Genomic DNA, 20174 nt, shown 5'->3' with positions numbered 1-20174 from the left:
AGAAGCAGAAGGGATATTGTACGGACCTGGCATCGCTGATTGACCGTAAGTAAACGATTTATGTAAAATTTCCTGACTTGAAACTTTGAACGCGTTTTTCTCGAAACAGCATTTTTCAAAACGGTGTCCAACTTGGAGGGCAGAGTTTTAAAGCTATCGAGTTGAATTTTTTACACAATATTCTTAACGTCATTGTTTATCGTGCTATGGAAGCTTTTTTTTTTTTTTTGACATCTTCCTATTTTTTTGTAAAAAAAACTGCCAAAAAAAATGCTAAAATCGATACTTTTTGTTCAAACCGGCGCCATTTTTGCAAAAAGAAAAAAAAAGAAAAAAGCCTCCATAGCACGAAAGCCAATTATATACCGATCAATAATCTTTTTGTGTTTTTTGTTTCAGATCAAAATTGTGACCCCCAACGTGGACACCACATCCAAGTGCATTTTCTGTAACAATTGTTTCATCATTTTTATAGATATTAATTAATAAATAAATCGATCTTTAAAAAATTGTTTAGTATTCTTCAATACCCAATTAATATACAAAAAAAAAACCAGACCGATTAGATCATTTTTTCTTTAAAAAAAAAAATCGCGAAAAACAGCGATTTTTTGGGCTGTCACACTGGAAAGCTCCCTTAAGAGATTTATTCCTCACACCGCAAATGGCGCCTACCACTGCATGATAACAATAGGAGATGCAATTTAGCTTACAAAGAAAGTCTTTCCGCTGACATCCTTCGATTTTGATGAAATTTATATATGTTATTCTACATCAAAATTTAAGAGACACGTGTTTTTTTTTATCGGCGGAAAAACGTTTCTAGGGGGTGAAATTATCCTTTGAAGTTGAGACCTCCGAGGGGTACTTTTCAGGTTTCACCTATTTTCACTAGAGATAATCGAATGCACCCAAATGGATAATTACCTTAATGATAAACGATGAAAAATGCAACTGGTTTCATATCGTGGGGTTGCATACGAAAAAAGTTATAGGGGTTGAAATTCAAAAAATCGTTATAACAAAAAAAAAATATTGCACCTATCTCGATGGATTCAATTGCACTTTGAAGAGCGAAAAAAATAATACATCTGGGTTTTTGCGTTTTTCTCGCAAATCAAGTTAAGGGGGTGAACTACCCCTATGTATGTTTACATTTAATCCCAATAAAACGGCAGTAATTCTTTTTTTTCTTATTTCTTCTCTTAGTGATGCGTTTTTTCTCTAAATTCTCAACATCTACGTATCAAACGATGGACAGATTTTTCTCGAAATTACATTTTCATAATTGGTGAAAGTGATAGGACCAAAAGTATGCATCCAATCTTAATGGTTTGTTTTTTATTTGAAGGCAATTTGAGACTCTTCTAGTTATACTTAAAACATCTCATTTAAAATTTATTTAAACAATGGATCTTACCTAATTGAGCAAGGAAAATTGGAAAAAATCAAATTTTTCCGCTGAAAATTCTACCACTTTATCAATTTTTTATTTTTTGTAACTTTTTATGGTATTCATACGAATCTCATTCACAGTTTAGAAGAATAGATTTATTTTTGCTGCCAAAAATGACAGATTGGATAACTTTTACGGATAACAATTTTTTTCATTAGTTAATATTGAACATACCACAAGACGAATTTCAAAAATATCTATTCCTTATATTCTTCACAAAAATTTAGTAAATACTGACATATTTTCATAGTTATCGTATCCCCCCCTTACTTGAAGGTGTTATCTAGGAGTCATCTCTGTCCAGTCTGTGACTCGCTCCCATAATTAGATTTGAAATACGACATAGAAGCAGTGATAAAACTGCGATCGCGGAATATATTCACCACAGTCGGCTATTTTTCTTTTACACGACGAAAGAAGTCACTTACAATTCAAGACTATTTAAAACGAAATTGCAAATATTAATCAAAATGAAGATAAATCCTTTGAACGTTATTAGAATGCTTCTCGCAACTTTTGAAGTTATGCGTTTACCGGATTCGCCAGTAAATAACGATGAAATACAGTTGAAAGCAAACTTTGAAAATATTTTGTTGAGTGCAGTGAACGAATACAGTGGTTTCGAAATGGTAGAAGAAAATTCTTTGCATTTTGAAGAACCGTTTAAGGATTGGGAAATGGAAATTGTTGAAGATAAAGAATGGGCAAACGCCCTGTATGAATCAGAACTATCGCCTGATACATGCACTCGTGATAACGAAGACTTATCTTACGAATACAAATTAAGAGCCGTTGAGTATTGGCGCAGCGGGAAGAAAGGAAATTTGGGTTTGGGCAGTGTTAAACAAAAGTGCAAAAAAGTGCAATCTATACGACAGTTGCACCGGTGGGCCCACAATTTGACCAAGGGGGAGACATACAAAAAAAAATTAGCACGAATTTGTGGTTACACTTTCGAAAGATTCAAAGCTGCTGTGGATGCTGGTTTAATAGTGCACGATTCTGATTTGAAAAAATGGGCTTTTCATGCTCAAAAAGAAATACGGCATACTGATTTTCGTTTCAAAGCATCTCATACGTGGATAAACTCATTCAAAGCAGCTCATCGTATCGTATCGAGAAAAATTCATAAATTCATTACATCCAAAACAATTGAAGATGGAAAAGTCTTGGAACAACAAATTCAAAAATTTGTCTATGACGTAAAGCTAAATATTAGAACGTACGGATTGTCAAATACATTTAACGCTCAGAGTGGCTGCCAACTAGAAATGCATTCCGGAAGAACTTTAGCAGTCAAAGGAGAAAAGCAAGTACAATGTCTTGTACAATCAGTCTATTCTACGAGCCACAGTTACACTATTCAGCCGACTATATCAGCTGACGGCAAGCTGCTATCTCCACGGTTTTTGGTTTTAAAAGAACCAACTGGCAAGATTGGTCCAATAGTGGAGAAAACGCTTTTCAGACCAGATAATGTGTACATAGAAGTGTCCAAGTCTGGGAAGCTTACTTCAGGTATAAATTACACCCACTTGTAATGAATTTTTTTTATTGATTATAAGTCAAATATAAAAGAAAGGGAAATAAATAGACAATTGCGAGAAATAGTTGTTGACGATCAAAGAGAAAATTATGCATTTATTTGGGTCATTTTGGTTTAATAGGTCAATTATAATTTAATAGTACATAATTCCAAATTTATAGTCCCTGCACGTCGCAACCCAACAAACTTGGTTTGATAGTTTAAAAAATATAAGTGGACGGCACAGGTGCATAAGTTAAAAGATATAAGAGACAATAGTCGCGTAAGAATAAAACAAAATAGTAACAATAACATAAAAGCGGACGGTAAAAGGGTATATAGATAAAATCGAGCGGAACAACTATTCGAAAAATTTGAAGGGAGAGTGTTTGATGTGTCGTGTTTATCATTTTAGAATGGTGTGACTTTCTTTATTGTTTCATTTCGTCGTTATTTATTTAATTTGTTACCTGATCAGGATCCGGCTTAATTTCATACACTTCATTATTTACTGAAACCTCCATACACAACTCTCTCCTTCTAAAGTCGTAAGTCTACTAATTTGCTGATCCGCTGATCCGCTGATCCGTCCGAACTTCGGTTCTTACTATCGTCTATCCAAATATATACATCGTCACACACTGTTTTTTTATAGACATTTTTTCGAATGAAAAAGTAATAGGTTTTTCTATTTTCAGATTATTTTAAAATTTGGTTGCAGCATGTAATTTTCCCGAAAGTTGGTTCAAAATCTTTATTACTGATTGATTCTTGGACTGGACACTGTCCCCATGTTGTACGTGATGTGAAACCTTCAAATAGAGACGTCAAAGTAATGATTATACCTAAAGGAATTACCGGAAAAATCCAGCCCCTCGATGTTTTTGGATTCCGAGTATGGAAAAATTTTGTGAGACATTTTTCTGATAATTGTCTTTTGATGAATTATGATATTGATTCGCATTTGAGAAACAATATCATAAAGCTTCAGTCACTTGTTCATAACCAACTGTCCTCACCACGTTATATCGATCTTTTCAAATAATCTTGGTACAAAAGTGGTTACATAGAATAAAAACCAGCGAATTTTGAAAATTCTGTACACTTTGCATTTGGAGATTCCTGCAACTCACACTGTGAAGTTCCAGGATGTGAAAATTTTGCTATTGTTCGCTGTTCCTGGTGTAAAAAGTCGTTATGTTTTAAACACTTTTTCAATGACTATCATTACTGCAGTACTTACAACGGCTAATAGAGCGTACGATTATATATTCGCTTCTATTTATTGCTATAGTGATTATTTTGTTAAACTGTTGACATATTATCAATAAAAGATACAAGTATATTGTACGCTCTCTTTTTTTTACTTGACTACGCAGTTTTTCTGTGCGTCATCCCAAAACTTGGTCTTATCTACCGAACCGAATATGTGTAAGCGCTTATCGTATGCTTATGTTATCCCATTGCCAAATATAAATCAGTCAGAATTATCGATAAGTCAGATATAAGTACTTTTTCAACGAAAGATCCGTCTGTAAATAAGTTGGCTCCTAGATAAAACCGTTCATTAAATGCTACATACGTGATACGGTGTGGTAAATTAAAAAAAAAACATATGACTAGGAGAAGGAATAAAAAAAAAGAATTACTGCCGTTTTATTGGGATTAAATGTAAACATACATAGGGGTAGTTCACCCCCTTAACTTGATTTGCGAGAAAAACGCAAAAACCCAGATGTATTATTTTTTTCGCTCTTCAAAGTGCAATTGAATCCATCGAGATAGGTGCAATAGTTTTTTTTGTTATAACGATTTTATGAATTTCAAACCCTATAACTTTTTTCCTATGCAACCCCCCGATATGAAACCAGTTGCATTTTTCATCGTTTATCATTAAGATAATTATCCAGTTGGGTGCATTCGATTATCTCTAGTGAAAATAGGTGAAACCTGAAAAGTACCCCTCGGAGGTCTCAACTTCAAAGGATAATTTCACCCCCTAGAAACGTTTTTCCGCCGATAAAAAAAAACACGTGTCTCTTAGATTTTGATGTAGAATAACATATATAAATTTCATCAAATTCGAAGGATGTCAGCGGAAAGACTTTCCTTGTTAGATGTCCGTTTGATGTTCATTAATTGTGTTCAGTCAGAAAACAATGGCATGATCCATAAGTTTTTAGCTAATGTTCGAATCTATCACTCCTTAATAAGCAATATCAACGTACCTAAATAGAATACGGACAGTCAAAATTTGGAGCAGAATTCGTCAACATTATATTATTAGAAAATTCTGATGACTTTTTGATTCTAATATCTGCGTTACTATGATGTTCGTTTAATATGTTCTATACATGGAGATTGCATATGAGTTTGATTTGAAAAACGTATCTCATGACGCCCCATTTCTTCTCTACACATATTCACACAAATCCTATTGTGGAATTCGCCAAGTTATAGACCTACGTGAAGTTCGCCCCCCCACTTTCGGCAAATGAATGTTTCGAATATTGTTCACAATTGTTCTAGGTTTGTTCTACATCGTTCCAAAACCTTATATTCATAATTTACAGAACACAACTGAAAAAAGCAAAAATCCATTTTGTGACCGGGCCCCCCATTTTTGAAAAATGGAATTTTATTTTGTTGTTCCAGTTTGTTCTAGTTGTTCTAAACAAAGTTCCAAAACGGTAAAGTCATAATCCAACGTCCGGTCGGGCAAAAGTGCCATACAATATAAATAATAAAAATTCCATTTTTTCGATTGTTTTGGGTTGTTCTAGTCATGCCGAATATTGTTCCAGAAGTACGATGTAGTGAGTTGAGAAATGGGCTTGTAAAATTCAAAATACAGGGTTTCCGATCGTCTACGTGTTTGAAATTCAACTTTTCGATGTGTTCCAGGTTGTTCTAGTCGAAACAAAAGATTTTCGAACAATTTGCGCATCGAATAAATGAGGATTTTTTACAGGAGCAGGGAGTTTTGAGGATATCTATCGAAAAGCAAACCTTATTAACATTTCTAAAAATGTTTCTTTCTCCGGTTAGTTTCGATGCGAACCATGCGTATTGGATCATATTGTGAAAAATTTTTTGAAAATGTTTTGTTTCGAATGTTTTTACGACGAATATCATTGTGGCTCTTGTACAATGTCAGAACCTAGTGAATAAAACATGTTTCCAATTTGAACTTCGTTGTATAGTTATTTTTCAATAAAAAAAGCAAATGGATACGTTGAAAGCACAACAAGAATTTTTTAAAAATATTTATTATACAATTATGATTATAATAAATTAACTTATTGGTAAGTCAAATAAACAATAATGTGAAGAAAGAAAGTATAAAAAAAGAAAAAAAAAGTGTGTGTCAGCTCCGACGCACGACTGGAGTTTACTCCTTACGAACGATAATTATAATATATATCGAATAGAAAAAGAGGGTATGAAATGATAAGAGAAACAAACATATATCTGTAATTATTCGGATTATTTACATTACTTCAAAAATTTCCAAATTTTGAGTGCATATTCGTAATAAGTGACCGCAAAAACCCCTGAGTACCAACTTTCGTTCCCGTCAAATGACTTTTTGCATTTTCGGTCCGCCATATTGGATCCGCCATCTTGAATTTTCAACTTTTGAGTGTGGATTCGTAATTAGCTACTCTGAAAACTTTCGAGTGCCAACTTTCGCTTTCGTCAAGCGACGTTTTGCATTTTGGTCTGCCATATTGGATCCGCCATTTTGAATTTTTAACTTTTGAGTGCGGATTCATAATCATCGACTTCGAAAACCCCTGAGTACGAACTTTCGCTCTCGTCAAACGACTTTTTGCGTTTTAGTCCGCCATATTGAATTTCCAACTTTTGAGTGCGGATTCGTAATCAGCGACCCTGAAAACCCCCGAGTACCAACTTTCGCTCTTGAGAAACGACTTTTTGCGTTTTGGTCCGCCATATTGGATTCGCTATCTTGAATTTCTAACTTTTGAGTACGGATTCGTAATCAGCGACCCTGAAAACCCCCGAGTACCAACTTTCGCTCTCGTCAAACGTTTGTCGGGACATGAATTTTTTTAAAAAATCGATGGCAGTGCTGACTTTTCGCGGAAGCAGCGCAACCGTGTGCTAATTCTGCATGGAGGGTTGATCGTAAAAAAGTTTCCAAAGCACCGAAATTTGCCGCTAATTAGCCGCTACTGACCCATGGAATTTTGAAATTTGTCGGAACCTGAATTTTTTTAAAAAATCGATGGCAGTGCTGACTTTTCTCGGAAACAGCACAACCGTGTGCTAATTCTGCATGGAGGGTTGATCGTAAAAAAGTTTCCAAAGCACCGAAATTTGCCGCTAATTAGCCGCTACCGACCCATGGAATTTTGAAATTTGTCGGAACCTGAATTTAAAAAAAAAAAAAAACCGATGACAGTGTTGACTTCTCTCGACCTGAAACTCTGTCGAACCGTCCCCTCGCCTCTCACCGCTGTTTCAGCCGCCAAACTGTCAGCTGTGAGTTTTTCCGTGTGAAAAATAATACTGTACATTTCTGCCCTACACCAAAAGACCACGCCCTGTAAAAGGACTAATAGGTGAAATAATATGAACATCGCGGTCTGATTATATCTCGAATAAAATTCTATTTCCACGTCCATATTTTCTGCCATCGTATGTATTAATCAACCAGGATAACAAAACCAAAATTCCAATTTCACACGTCTGAACTCACTCGCAACTTCTTTATTCTCAATAAACAATGAATTTCTTTTTAAAATTATAGGTCATAGTAAATGACCACAAAAGATATCAATTGGAGAGAGAAAGAGAAATGTAATATAAATGATATAAAATTGTAAAATTCAGTTTGGGCGAAAAAAATTAAGTTTCATTATTCTGTCCTGTGTCCCCCGAAACGGTTATTTTTTAAAAATCGTTCGTGGTCGTTTGGTGGTGTTTGGTAGTATATTTTTCAAGTTTGGTGGCGAATAGTTCTTCAAAATTCGAGAAACTCAATTTTCAGCGTGAAGTTAGAAAATACAACACACAGGTGTAAAGAGTAAGGCAAAGATAAAATACATGAGCGAATAGTACGAGTAGTACGGATATGTATACAGAGTTACATAATGAATAAGGTGTCTACAGGGACTGATATCTGTAACAATTGAAGTAAATATATTTTTTCGAATTGTATCGCAGTAAACAGATGTTTTAAAAAATTTTAGTCAACTTCTTTAACATATATGAGCAGCTTCGGTTTCACTCGATGGTTGGTGCCTAAAACTTGAGGCTTAGTACTTGTGTCGTTGTACTCAATCCAAGTGCAGTCTCTTTTTCTGCAAATTGCAATGTAATACCCTATTTTCTGTCTCGTCGTTGTCGCGGGGCCAGAGTATACGATGATGCCTGCAAGCTTATACGTAGATTGGTCAGTACCACGAATTCTTGTGCATATCTTTCCCAACGCAATTTCTGGGTTTTCGGTCACGGTATAAATATCTATGCAAACCAGCATCTCTGGAAAATTTATAAAAGAAGGAGAAAACAGAATATTACAACCTTGATAGAAAGGGATAAATAAAAGACACCATCGACAATTAAGGGGGGGGGACTAAACCTTCAGTCCTTGAATTTACTATTGCAATTTCATAGAATCCGTGCCATCTCTTTATTTCTGCGTTAAATGAAAATGTGTTTGAATATTTTTGCTCAAAATTGTGTATAGAATGAGTTGTTGAGCCCTTTTTCGCGTTTGAGATACATGGACTTCGATATTTGGAGATATATACGTCAACGTCGAAATCGACCAGGGCACCCCCTTAAATCACTTCAGAATAAATCGGACGAATAACTGTTTTCTATTTATTAAATTTTCAGCTCCTGACTTGTAGGCAATGAGATAATTAATATTATTTTCCACATGAAGATAAGATTATTGTTATAGTAGACTGAAACCTAAGCGACACGTATTATTTTTCATCAGCCGTTAAACGCTTCAAGGGGGTGAAGCCACCTTCCAGTTTTTTGTTTTGTCATTGAGAAAGTTACATTTTTCATTTCTCGTTGTAAGAAAACTTTTCCAGTAGGATTGTAGAAAAAATATTACGTTCTTGTGGGTGAAACTGCCAAAACGCTTCTTGACGTACCTTACTTTGGAGGGTAGTTTCACCACATTGAAGTCTTTAATGGCAGATGAAAAAAAATCACGTCACTTAGTTTTTATTTTACCATAACATATTACAAAAGAAATTAAATCTGAGAGATCGACCTGGGATACCTTCCTTGCATGTCAGAGAAGCTTGTATAAATTGAGTAAAATTTCTTAAAATTCAACGAATTTGTGCATTGATATACGGTTGAACAAATTTTTATTCAACTTGAAGTAATCTGTTGTTTACTTTGCTTATTCCACATGAATAAATCTGTTATCTCCACTAGCAATACGATCAATATGCATTTTACCAAAGCTTTCATTTCGGAGGACAATCTACGTTGCTGAATCTAAAAAATGTTTTCATGTAACGCAAGCGTGTCTTATGCGTTTTTTCATACGTGTTTTATATACCCAAAGTACCCGTCTTTACGAAGTTACGGTGAGTTTGCGAATGCGCACGCGCAGAGTACACAAGAGACCACTTTCAAGTCCTAGGAATTAAAAATGGTCTTTGCTTACCACGCGCACGCGAATTCCCAGACAAATCAGCAATTGATGCACAATACACTATATTTAATCAAACAGATTCTACAAAAATACGTTCCTATCACGAAAAAATCTATATTTTGCATTTTGTGAAATTACACTAAACTTTATTTAGTTTGAACACATTTTCATTTCAGATTGAATGGAGGGATTCCCGAAAATATTTTGTTACGATAAATAACTCATTTCTCTGAGTGTACCTCGATATTTTTGAAGTCAAATTCTATATATCATCTTACCATTCGTGAACTCGACCTCTACTTCGCTTCCACATAAATCGCAATGCCGTTTCCTGTGGATACGGACATGGTCATCAATCACGTTAAAAAAATTTTCTTTATTCGCCATGTGTTTGATATTGACACCAGCTGTGACCAATTTTACATTACGTGGCTTACATTCCTTTGGACAAATCAGTTTTTCTTGAAAACTCGGCATTTCGCTCATCAGTTCAGCGTATAAGGTATCGACGCTAGTAACGCAGTCCACCAATTGAGACACATTTTTTTTGGCTCAATTTTCTTAAATTTTAATAAAATCTGTGCCCCTAATTTATAAGTGTGCTTTCGAAATTTTTTCTCCATTGTGTCCGTGATAATGTTAAAAAAGATCATTACTTTTTCTGTTGGCTACAACGTAATTCCCGAAATTGGTATGATCATAAACCGCAGATAAAAGCACTTGATAAATACTATCAAACGCACATGTATTGTTGAACGAGAAATGACCTCCGTTTATTTCAGTATACTCTAACATCATGGAAGTGCCATTTTTAAGTATAGGAAGGTTTTTTGATTTTGAGGCAGATGAAAGAGTATCAAGAATTTTTTGTTCACCGTCACCCAAGTACAAGCTGTTCGTTTCTTTTTTTTACATTCGTCTTTGGCATCTTTCTCAGCTAGACCTTTGTGATTTTCTAATTCAGTGTACGCAATTTTTTCCGCAATTCGGTCAGATTGATGACAGGCTTCACAAATTCGCCTTCGATTATAACTGTCGCTTTCATTTTCTAACGGTAAAGAGCAGCCTGGGTGAGCATGAACTTTTTTCTTACATACAACACAATGATATAGATCGCTTGGTTCTTCACCTCTGTTGCACTTTTTACAAGTTGCATCAATCTTTGTTGCATTTTCATTATGTTCCTTTAAAGGGGCACTTTTATGCTTACGTTTTCTGCAGCTCACGTCATTCGAATTTGTGACATTTGGTGGAATATTTTCTTTATATACTCTCTGTTATCATTATCAATCAATGAAAACTCTTTTGTCGGATTTATCCTAATGTCTTCATCAATCATTGTACTATTTACAAATAATTCATCAACGATATTAATATCAAGACCATTCATATTACTTTTCGTGTCCTCATCTTCATTCTCAGTTGACCTAACAGTGCTTAACATATTTTCGTCAATAGTTTCATCCGTGTTTTCGACATCTTCATTATAACTCCGGTGGTTCTTAATGGACAGCACAGAGACCCCAGTGTCTTCCGTCGCATTTCTGTCTATAATTGTACATTTCTCTTCATAGTATTTGATCAACCTCTCGGTTAATGCATCGACCCTCAAACGTCTTCTTTCGAAACCAAGTATCTCATTTTTTATTAATTTAAATTCGCTTTTCACTGGTGCACTAGACCCTGGACGTTTATGGCTAACTTTCCATTTATCGCTACATATTTTTGACCACATCGGAATGTGTTTCACTTCTTTTATTAGCCGTTGTGCAAATTTTGCGTGATAATATGCATTGACTCTTTCTCCAGTTTCTGAGGCTACGATCACATCAACTTTCTGTTTGAGATTCAGCACCCAATGGTCCCATAAATTGATGGCGACATTTTCTTCATTCTTGACTACTTCTTTGCTTTCAGCTTCTTCAGATTCAGCTTCGTAGTTTTCACTTTTTTTTTTATCAGACTCGTCTTTTTCGGCTAGCAAATCCTCAACGTCAAACTCTGTCGTTTTACCAGTTATTAAATTTTGCAAACTTTTTCTATACGTTTCACACACAGTGTCATCGTTTTTATTCAATATTTTGCCATCTGTTGGGCTTAGTGAAACGACGAGAAGAGCTTTTATCAGTTCTCGTGCAGATTCTTCGCTGTCACACAAAATTAGTCGCCCGATACATGCCAGATAAAAGGTTTTAATTGAAGGATTGTCATCTTTAAGAAAATTCACCCAGAGCTTGATATAATGAGCAACGTCGATACATATGTGTGTGTCAAGGACAGCTGCCGTTTTACATGCATCACAAAATTGTTCGATAATTTTAAAATTAGTGAATGTCCACACGCAAGCCGTAATTAATGCTCTGGAAGAGTCACAGATCTGAAAGTAATATGTCAAACTTACGTACGACGTTGAAGTATGATTGACATCCAATAATTTACACTTAACTCTTTCATGCATACATTTTTCCTTACACGCGATTTACTTTAAATTTTGCATACATGGGCTTTTGGGGGCGCTGATTACACATCTGAGTTCGAGATTTAAAAATTCACAATGGCGGATCCAAAATGTCGGACGTAAATTCAAAAAGCTATTTCATTTTGATAAAACTTTATGTTACATGCTTTTTGGGGTCACTGCTTATGAATTTGAACTCGAAATTCGAAGATTCAAAATGTCGGATCCAATATGACGGATAGACAGAAACAACCAAAAACAAATTTAAGACTTCTGTACAATTTTTGGGTGTATACTAAGTTTATTTAAAAGTTGGCATTCAGAGTTTCGTGGTAAATTGGCAGAAAAAGATTTTTTCATGGGAAAGTACGAATTTTGACCACTTGTTTATATATGGGCTATTCCGCGTCAACCGGATCAGTCATCTCTCAGATATTTTTTTAATTTGGCATGTGGATTGTGTGAAAGGAGTCAGATTTTTGTGCCAAAGCGCGAATCTTATAATGCAAAATTCGATTTTTTATTAACAATAACAAATTACACTCCCATATTTTTCAAAAATTCATAACTTTGGCAAAAAATTAGATACAGTATATTTTTTTTTTTCAAATTACGCAGAAAGCTCCATAGAATTTAAAAAAAAAAATACAAAATGTTAAAAAAAAGTTGTTATCAATTGTTTATTTAACAATTAATTTTTAAAAGATTTTTAAAACAGTGACTGACACGATCAAAAAATTTTTTTAAAATTCTGACATGTTCCTTGAACTGTACTACAACCTGTGAATTAATTCCAGAGGGGTGTTTTTCTTCGTATTCGAGTAAAAAGTCATTAAAGGTGTCGATGCGCATGAAATTGCGGCGCGCCGAGTCTCGACGTAACGGCGGGCGGCCGGCCGGTTGTCGTCCACCGCTACCCCGCGGTGGCGTCGCAGCGTTATTTCAGAGTCATTTTCACGATGTAGGACATGATTGAAAAATCTGAAAAAAATACTGTACCTTCACAAGGCCTGTTCAAAGCGATAAGTGAAGTTTCAAGAATGTGTTTTTATTTTAAAATGAGTAGCAAATTATGTAATTATTATCATTTATGTGCACTCTCATGGTGTGTAACCGTTATTTTGAATCTCTGTAATAAAAAAACGGTGAAAAACACATTCTTGAAACTTACCAAGAAGCGTAAGATTCCAAAATGTAAACACTTACAGACATTCTTACAAATTTGTGTCTCGAAGAGGAAGAACACTTTCTATATTCACACTCTAAAATAACGCTGCGACGCCACCGCGGGGTAGCGGTAGACGGCAACCGGCCGCCCGCCGTTACGTGTAGACTCGGCACGCCGCAATTTCATGCGCATCGACACCTTTAATGATTTTTTACTCGAATACGAAGAAAAACACCCCTCTGAAATTAATTCACAGGTTGTAGTACAGTTCAAGAAACATGTCAAAATTTTGAAAAAAATTTTCAATCGTGTCAGTCACTGTTTTAAAAATCTTTGAAAAATTAATTGTTGAATAAACAATTGATAACAACTTTTTTTTAACATTTCGTAATTTTTTTTAAATTCTATGGAGCTTTCCGCGTAATTTGAAAAAAAAATATACTGTATCTAATTTTTTGCCAAAATTATGAATTTTTGAAAAATATGGGAGTCTAATTTGTTATTGTTAATAAAAAATCGAATTTTGCATTATAAGATTCGCGCTTTGGCACAAAAATCTAACTTCTCCCACAAAATCCACATGCCAAATTAAAAAAATATCTGAGAGATGACTGATCAGGTTGACGCGGAATAGCCCATATGCTATTTTCGCAGTGAATAAATAAATTTTATATTATTTTTAGACTTAGAAATATTATAGGGACCGCGTGGATCCAAAAAACTCGGCAGTTATTACCAAAAAAATAGTTTAATAAATAAAAAGCTACAAAAAAGGAGTTACAAATCAAGTTATTCGAAAGTGCGCAAGCGCCAAAAAAAGCCTCACTATGTAAAATACAGCAGTCCAGTTGTGCGTGTACGCTAACATTGTTATACCGCACTCTTCGGAAATGGAGCACTTTACGCTTGCTTCACAGACTTCGAAAATCGAACCTTGGAAGCAGATGTAGCAAAAACAAATAATTTCGTATTGGGGGCACCCAAGTCACGTCAACCTCAAAGAAGACCAATAAGAAATTTTTTCATTTGAATATACAGTGGACCCTCCGAATAAACCCGGGCAGTTCGGAAAGGGGTAGCGTTTTTCTCGAAATTCGGGTTCCCCCACTATGCGTCACCACGCTCGCCGGCGAAATTTGTGCGCTGCCCTCTCCTAAGAGCCGGCATCCTACTCTTACGTTACGCACGATGTTTGTTTACGTATTGTGTGCTGCATTCTATTGTGTAGTAGTACCAAAACTTGCTTCTTTATATGTAATAGGTCCTGATATCGGTAATTCTTTCGCTGCTGGGTCAACAACCCAAGCATGCAGTTCATTATCGAATTCTGAACTAATCAATTTCCTTTTCATATTTTTCGAGCTAATTTTTTGCGAAGATTTATTGATAATATTGTATACACATATCACATACATATTGGAAGCATAAACGTTAAAATAAATAATAGAATAAACGTTGATTAGTCAATATTTCCAATCGAATCATTAATAACCTACTACTGACGCCCCCGAATATACTAAAAATGCTTCTTCCCCGAGCGGGCATATTCAGAGGGCAGTGTATGAAATTCGAGCGCGCGGCTTATGTGCCCTGAAGTGGGGGAAGCGCCCGAGCACGGATTAGGAGAAGCGGCACTATTGAGAGGAGGTTTATTGAGAGGGTCCACTGTATATTTGTACCTACATGAAGTTCATTTACTTACTACTTGTTTTGGAAATTTAGCCCTATACTCGATCATTTGTTGTAGCCAGTTTTGGATTGATGCAGTATCCTGACTTTCAGACAGCATTTGAGCTACTGAAAATTGTCCGGCGGGTGGTCTTATGACACATATATATATAAAAATATCGATTTAGACTTTTTCCCTGGTACATGTTCGATTTTTGACGTTATGCCAGATGTTGCATCAATTATTAATGGTACATCATCAGCATATTGATTCCATAATCGTATCTGACGTTTCGAAAAGAAGTGTACATAAAAAGGATCTGTCCCGATGTTTTGTATGGTATTTTCTCCCAATGTACTGTGCTACATTATCTGAAGTGCTTTCACGTGATTTTTATCAAAATACTGGGAGGCAATATATTCATATTTTGCTCGTCTTAGTACCGAATTTTTGTACAAAATGGGAGGTTCGGGGTCACCCTCGCGCATTACATTTCTTGCGATTTCTGCTCTATGAGCATCTGCCGACTTATGACATAGTTCTTTAGATATTGTTGTTCGCTTGGGATTGCGAAGCTGACGCTTACCACATTTTCCATCGCCTTTAGACAAAGAACATTCAATCATCGTGTTCTGATCGTTGGAAAAATTGTCAATTTTGCATTCGATCTTGCTACCACACTTGCATTTTCCTGAAAGCATCAAATACTAATACTAGGACGACTCTTGAAATTAGTCTTCTACATATTTTATACGGCCACAACATGGCTGACCGGGTTAAAGCCGTGCACTCTAGCTTCGAAAAATATAAATAAGACCAGCGCATCATCGTCCGGGTGTCAGAGCGGGGTCTCGTGCACTTTTTTATGTCCCCTCGGTAATTTGATGTAAATTTATGTTTTTCAGTGTGCTGAATCGAATTTTCGAGGTTATCAGAACCAATAATGGTCATGTAGAATAAAGACAAACTTCAAAGTTGATATTTAGAAATATTGTGAAAGTTCTATTTTTATTTCAGTGGTTCAAACTACAAAGTTGAAATTTCTTTCATTGATGCCAAAACATGTCTTGTTCAAGTTTTGAGGCAAAAAAATAAATGAGTGACGTTTGATTAGTTGCGGTATTGGATGTATCATTACAATAATACCGTTTCATTTTCAAACCTTCCACCTACCTGCAATTCAATTCGACTTTATATTCTCAAAGCTCTTAACGTAGCACATGAACAAATCAAGTTATTAGAACCCAATCGTGTGAAGCTAAACCCGTTAGATTATGGGTTCTCTACATTTCGTTCTCTCGACGAAATTTTAGTCCCTAATAAAATAACTTCATTGTTCATTGCAATCGACGAACTCATACCTAATTGTAAATGTCAAAACTTTGTGCAAAAATTTTGTGTTTGTATATCAGCGGGAGTGCCATGCATTTCTTTCTGCGTTTGTTGTTCATCAAATTATTGTGACAATCGTTATAACTAATAATATCATCTGTAACGAGCTATTCGAAATAAGCCGAGCCGCTAACGTTCATTGAATTTCAAGATGAATGCCACTTACAAATTTTGTCAATTAAAAAATGTTCAAAAAACAGTTTAGTACTTTATTCCAATTGGAAATATGTAAATATGTGTGAAGCAAGTATTTTTAAAAGTCGTTGAAAATCATAACCGATGACCGCCAAGCATTGAAGCACGGTATTACTAGCGATATATTACGTGGACCATAAGTACGACTTTTTGATGTTTTCTGCGATTTGCAATTAAAATATCAACTTTCCGAAAAATATATTTTGACTCGAAAAACACTCTCTATTTTTTTGAAATTTTACAAAATGGTGGAACACACTGAAAATTATGAAATACTGTTATTTTCGTCAGTTTTGGCTGTTTCTACACTTTGTTTTACTTTGAATGAGGAAAAACAAGTTTTTCAACAAGAAAAAACATGGAACCAAATATTTTCTACCCAATATAATACTTATACGATCGATCGCACATATATATGTATGTTTTGAAATACATGACAAGAAATTATTGCATACTGACTTTTTCATGTCAATTGACAATGTATTTCCCGATTTCACACACGCACAAACACACACACACACACACACACGCCAAATTACTATGCTTATCCGGCAATAACCTTTAATTGGCAGAGATAATGTCAATTTCCTCTCCCTTGCTAAAGTGACGTAGTCAGGGCTGCACATCATAGGGATAACTGATGCGACACATGATACACGCGTGCGGAAACCAGCCTCCATGACCTATGTGAAGTTGACCCTACCACTGCGAATTTTAAAACTTATCCTTTTTTTGGAATCATTTAGTGATCGTTTGGTGCTGTTTGGTAGTCAAATATTGAGATTTGGTGATGGGTAGCTGTTTCCAAATTCGAGAAACAAAATCTTCAGCGTAAAGTTAGCCACTGCACTTTGACTTTTTACATCTTTTTTCAGACGAAAGAACATAATTGTTGATAAAAAACCTTCTGTGAAGTATCACCAAAAACTGCACTGTTGAGAAGTTGTGAATTTAAAAGAAAAAAAAAACAATTAAATTCCAGAAATTTGTAACTCCCGAACAGTGCACTTTTGGGGGCTGCTTCACTGACGTTTTTTTATTGGCAATAATACCCTCTCTGCGAAAAAAATTTGTAAAGACTTGAAGTGGGGCGGCTAACTTCACGCTGAAAATTGAGTTTCTCGAATTTTGAAGAACTATTCGCCACCAAACTTGAAAAATATACTACCAAACACCATCAAACGACCACGAACGATTTTTAAAAAATAACCGTTTCGGGGGACACAGGACAGAATAATGAAACTTAATTTTTTTCGCCCAAACTGAATTTTACAATTTTACATCATTTATATTACATTTCTCTTTCTCTCTCCAATTGATATCTTTTGTGGTCATTTACTATGACCTATAATTTTAAAAAGAAATTCATTGTTTATTGAGAATAAAGAAGTTGCGAGTGAGTTCAGACGTGTGAAATTGGAATTTTGGTTTTGTTATCCTGGTTGATTAATACATACGATGGCAGAAAATATGGACGTGGAAATAGAATTTTATTCGAGATATAATCAGACCGCGATGTTCATATTATTTCACCTATTAGTCCTTTTACAGGGCGTGGTCTTTTGGTGTAGGGCAGAAATGTACAGTATTATTTTTCACACGGAAAAACTCACAGCTGACAGTTTGGCGGCTGAAACAGCGGTGAGAGGCGAGGGGACGGTTCGACAGAGTTTCAGGTCGAGAGAAGTCAACACTGTCATCGGTTTTTTTTTTTTTTAAATTCAGGTTCCGACAAATTTCAAAATTCCATGTGTCAGTAGCGGCTAATTAGCGGCAAATTTCGGTGCTTTGGAAACTTTTTTACGATCAACCCTCCATGCAGAATTAGCACACGGTTGTGCTGTTTCCGAGAAAAGTCAGCACTGTTATCGATTTTTTAAAAAAATTCATGTCCCGACAAATTTCAAAATTCCATGGGTCGGTAGCGGCTAATTATCGGCAAATTTCTGTGCTTTTCACAATACCCTACAATCAACTCTGAGTAGTTATTCTTCGTGTGGTTATGCTGCCTTAGTGTGAAGTTGCCATAACCCTCAAGTTTTTTCGAAAATTTGGGCTCCAAACTAATTATGACTACAACTGATCATCAGCGGCTAATTAGCGGCAAATTACAGTTCCATTCAAAATCACCAATCACTAACCCGTCGTAGTTTTTTTACTCGTGGTTGTGCTATCTTTTTGTGAAGTTTGCAGGGCCATCGATTTTTTCGAAAATTTTACACGCGGCAAAATAAATTTTTTCACGGCTAATTAGCGGCTAATTAACGGCAAATTATCCAAGAGATACTATTTCGATTTTTGTAAGTCGTTGTGCTAAGTTAACGTACGTGTTCCATGTCAGCAAACGTACAATCATAAGGTGGATGAAAAGCTAATTTTTTGATACTGCTCAGGAAGTGATTTATATCCACTATTCTTCTGCCGGCCAACTCGAATGGTGGAGTGGATTCGATTGTCATGCGAATATTACGCAACGATTATATTTGTATTTATATGTTTATTCAAACAGAGAATTGAGTTATAATTGATAACAACAAATGGTGAGTGCGGGCGTTAACGTTATATTAAAATTTAATTAGGCGTGCGTTACGCCTGGAAGCAGTATTGAGACTGCTCACACGGCCTCTCGCCGGGCTCGGCGACAGTGCATACAAAGTGCATAATCGCGTAATTTGAGCACTGCTGCCGATAAGGAAGCCAAGCGCACAAGGCGGGCTACGCTGCACGATGAATTTCGTACTCATTTAAATGATCCCCGGCATGTTCCTACGAGAGGATATAAAACTGTTACATTTTATTAGAAATGTTCCAGCTCTGTCACACGATCTTAGATTGATCCATTATCCTTTCAAATCGCAACTCATGGTCTTCTACCACATTATTATTGGTTGTGGGCGAAAAACTTACGGATGTGCTTGTACCTACAACTGCCGTCTCCTTATGGGCTCCCGTTATAGAAATCGGAGAGTTGGGTATCACCTCCGAGCAAAACAGATCGACTGCGACGAATTCTGTTGGAGATCTGACCTCGTCAAACTCGATAACATTATCTGTTATCGTGTCTTCGGTTGGCGTGTCTTCCGTTACCAACTCTTCGTCGATCATTTGGCTCGCAGCAATTGCACATTGACCATATATTATGTGACCGATTGACAAGTATGTACAAAACATCAGAGCCGGTCTGATTTGAGTCCTGACCCCCAGGTGGGTGTTGTTTCAGATGAATGTTTTACTTATATTTACAAATTTTTCTTCAGAAATAGTCGAAAAATGTAGGTTATTTCAGCTTCGTAAAACTTATTTTTTAGGTAATCGCGGGGCATATGATAGTAATGTTTCTTAATAGAAAATGTTTAAGTTTTTCTTGTAATTGTAGTTGTTACGTCCGTGAGTAGAGTTTACTCCTGAGCGGTAGGAATAAACCGGTTCGCTTCACTTTTACGTTCCAGGTCAACTGGAAATCAGTATGAGGATTAATAAAATACGAAGTGTACTGTATGAAGCTATGTCTTACTTATATATTTATTTCAAAAAGCTGATAGTCTGGATGTGAAGTTGTCGAGAGTTAGAAAAGGAATGTCGCTAGAGACTTGAAACGTACGGGGTGCAGAAAAGGTGTTAAGATGCTGAAGGAAGGGAATGGAATTAGATGAGTA

General features: G+C 35.7%; 2 protein-coding genes across 3 annotated transcripts in view; both read left to right on the top strand.

The window, feature by feature from the left end:
- The window catches only part of LOC124300724 (diphthine methyltransferase), a 69104-nt gene that overhangs the window by 6157 nt on the left and 42773 nt on the right, over positions 1-20174 (top strand). The window lies entirely within an intron of this gene.
- On the top strand, positions 1609-5365 carry LOC124300723 (uncharacterized). Its single transcript, XM_046755054.1, has 2 exons — positions 1609-2974; positions 3680-5365. The coding sequence occupies exons 1-2, from the start codon at positions 1927-1929 to the stop codon at positions 4024-4026; spliced, it is 1395 nt and encodes a 464-aa protein (XP_046611010.1). The 5' UTR covers positions 1609-1926; the 3' UTR covers positions 4027-5365.

The sequence above is a fragment of the Neodiprion virginianus genome, chromosome 3, assembly GCF_021901495.1.
Source record: "Neodiprion virginianus isolate iyNeoVirg1 chromosome 3, iyNeoVirg1.1, whole genome shotgun sequence".
In the NCBI taxonomy this organism is placed as follows: domain Eukaryota; kingdom Metazoa; phylum Arthropoda; class Insecta; order Hymenoptera; family Diprionidae; genus Neodiprion; species Neodiprion virginianus.
The sequence above is the reverse complement of the archived record's forward strand: the minus strand, read 5'-3'. Positions and strand labels throughout refer to the sequence as shown.

Bases quoted from the DNA above. Each gene is read 5' to 3' on its own strand.
- LOC124300723 (XM_046755054.1), top strand. From the start codon at position 1,927: ATGAAGATAAATCCTTTGAACGTTATTAGAATGCTTCTCGCAACTTTT. The intron at 2,975-3,679 runs GTATAAATTACA...TTCTATTTTCAG, and splicing joins GTCTGGGAAGCTTACTTCAG to ATTATTTTAAAATTTGGTTG.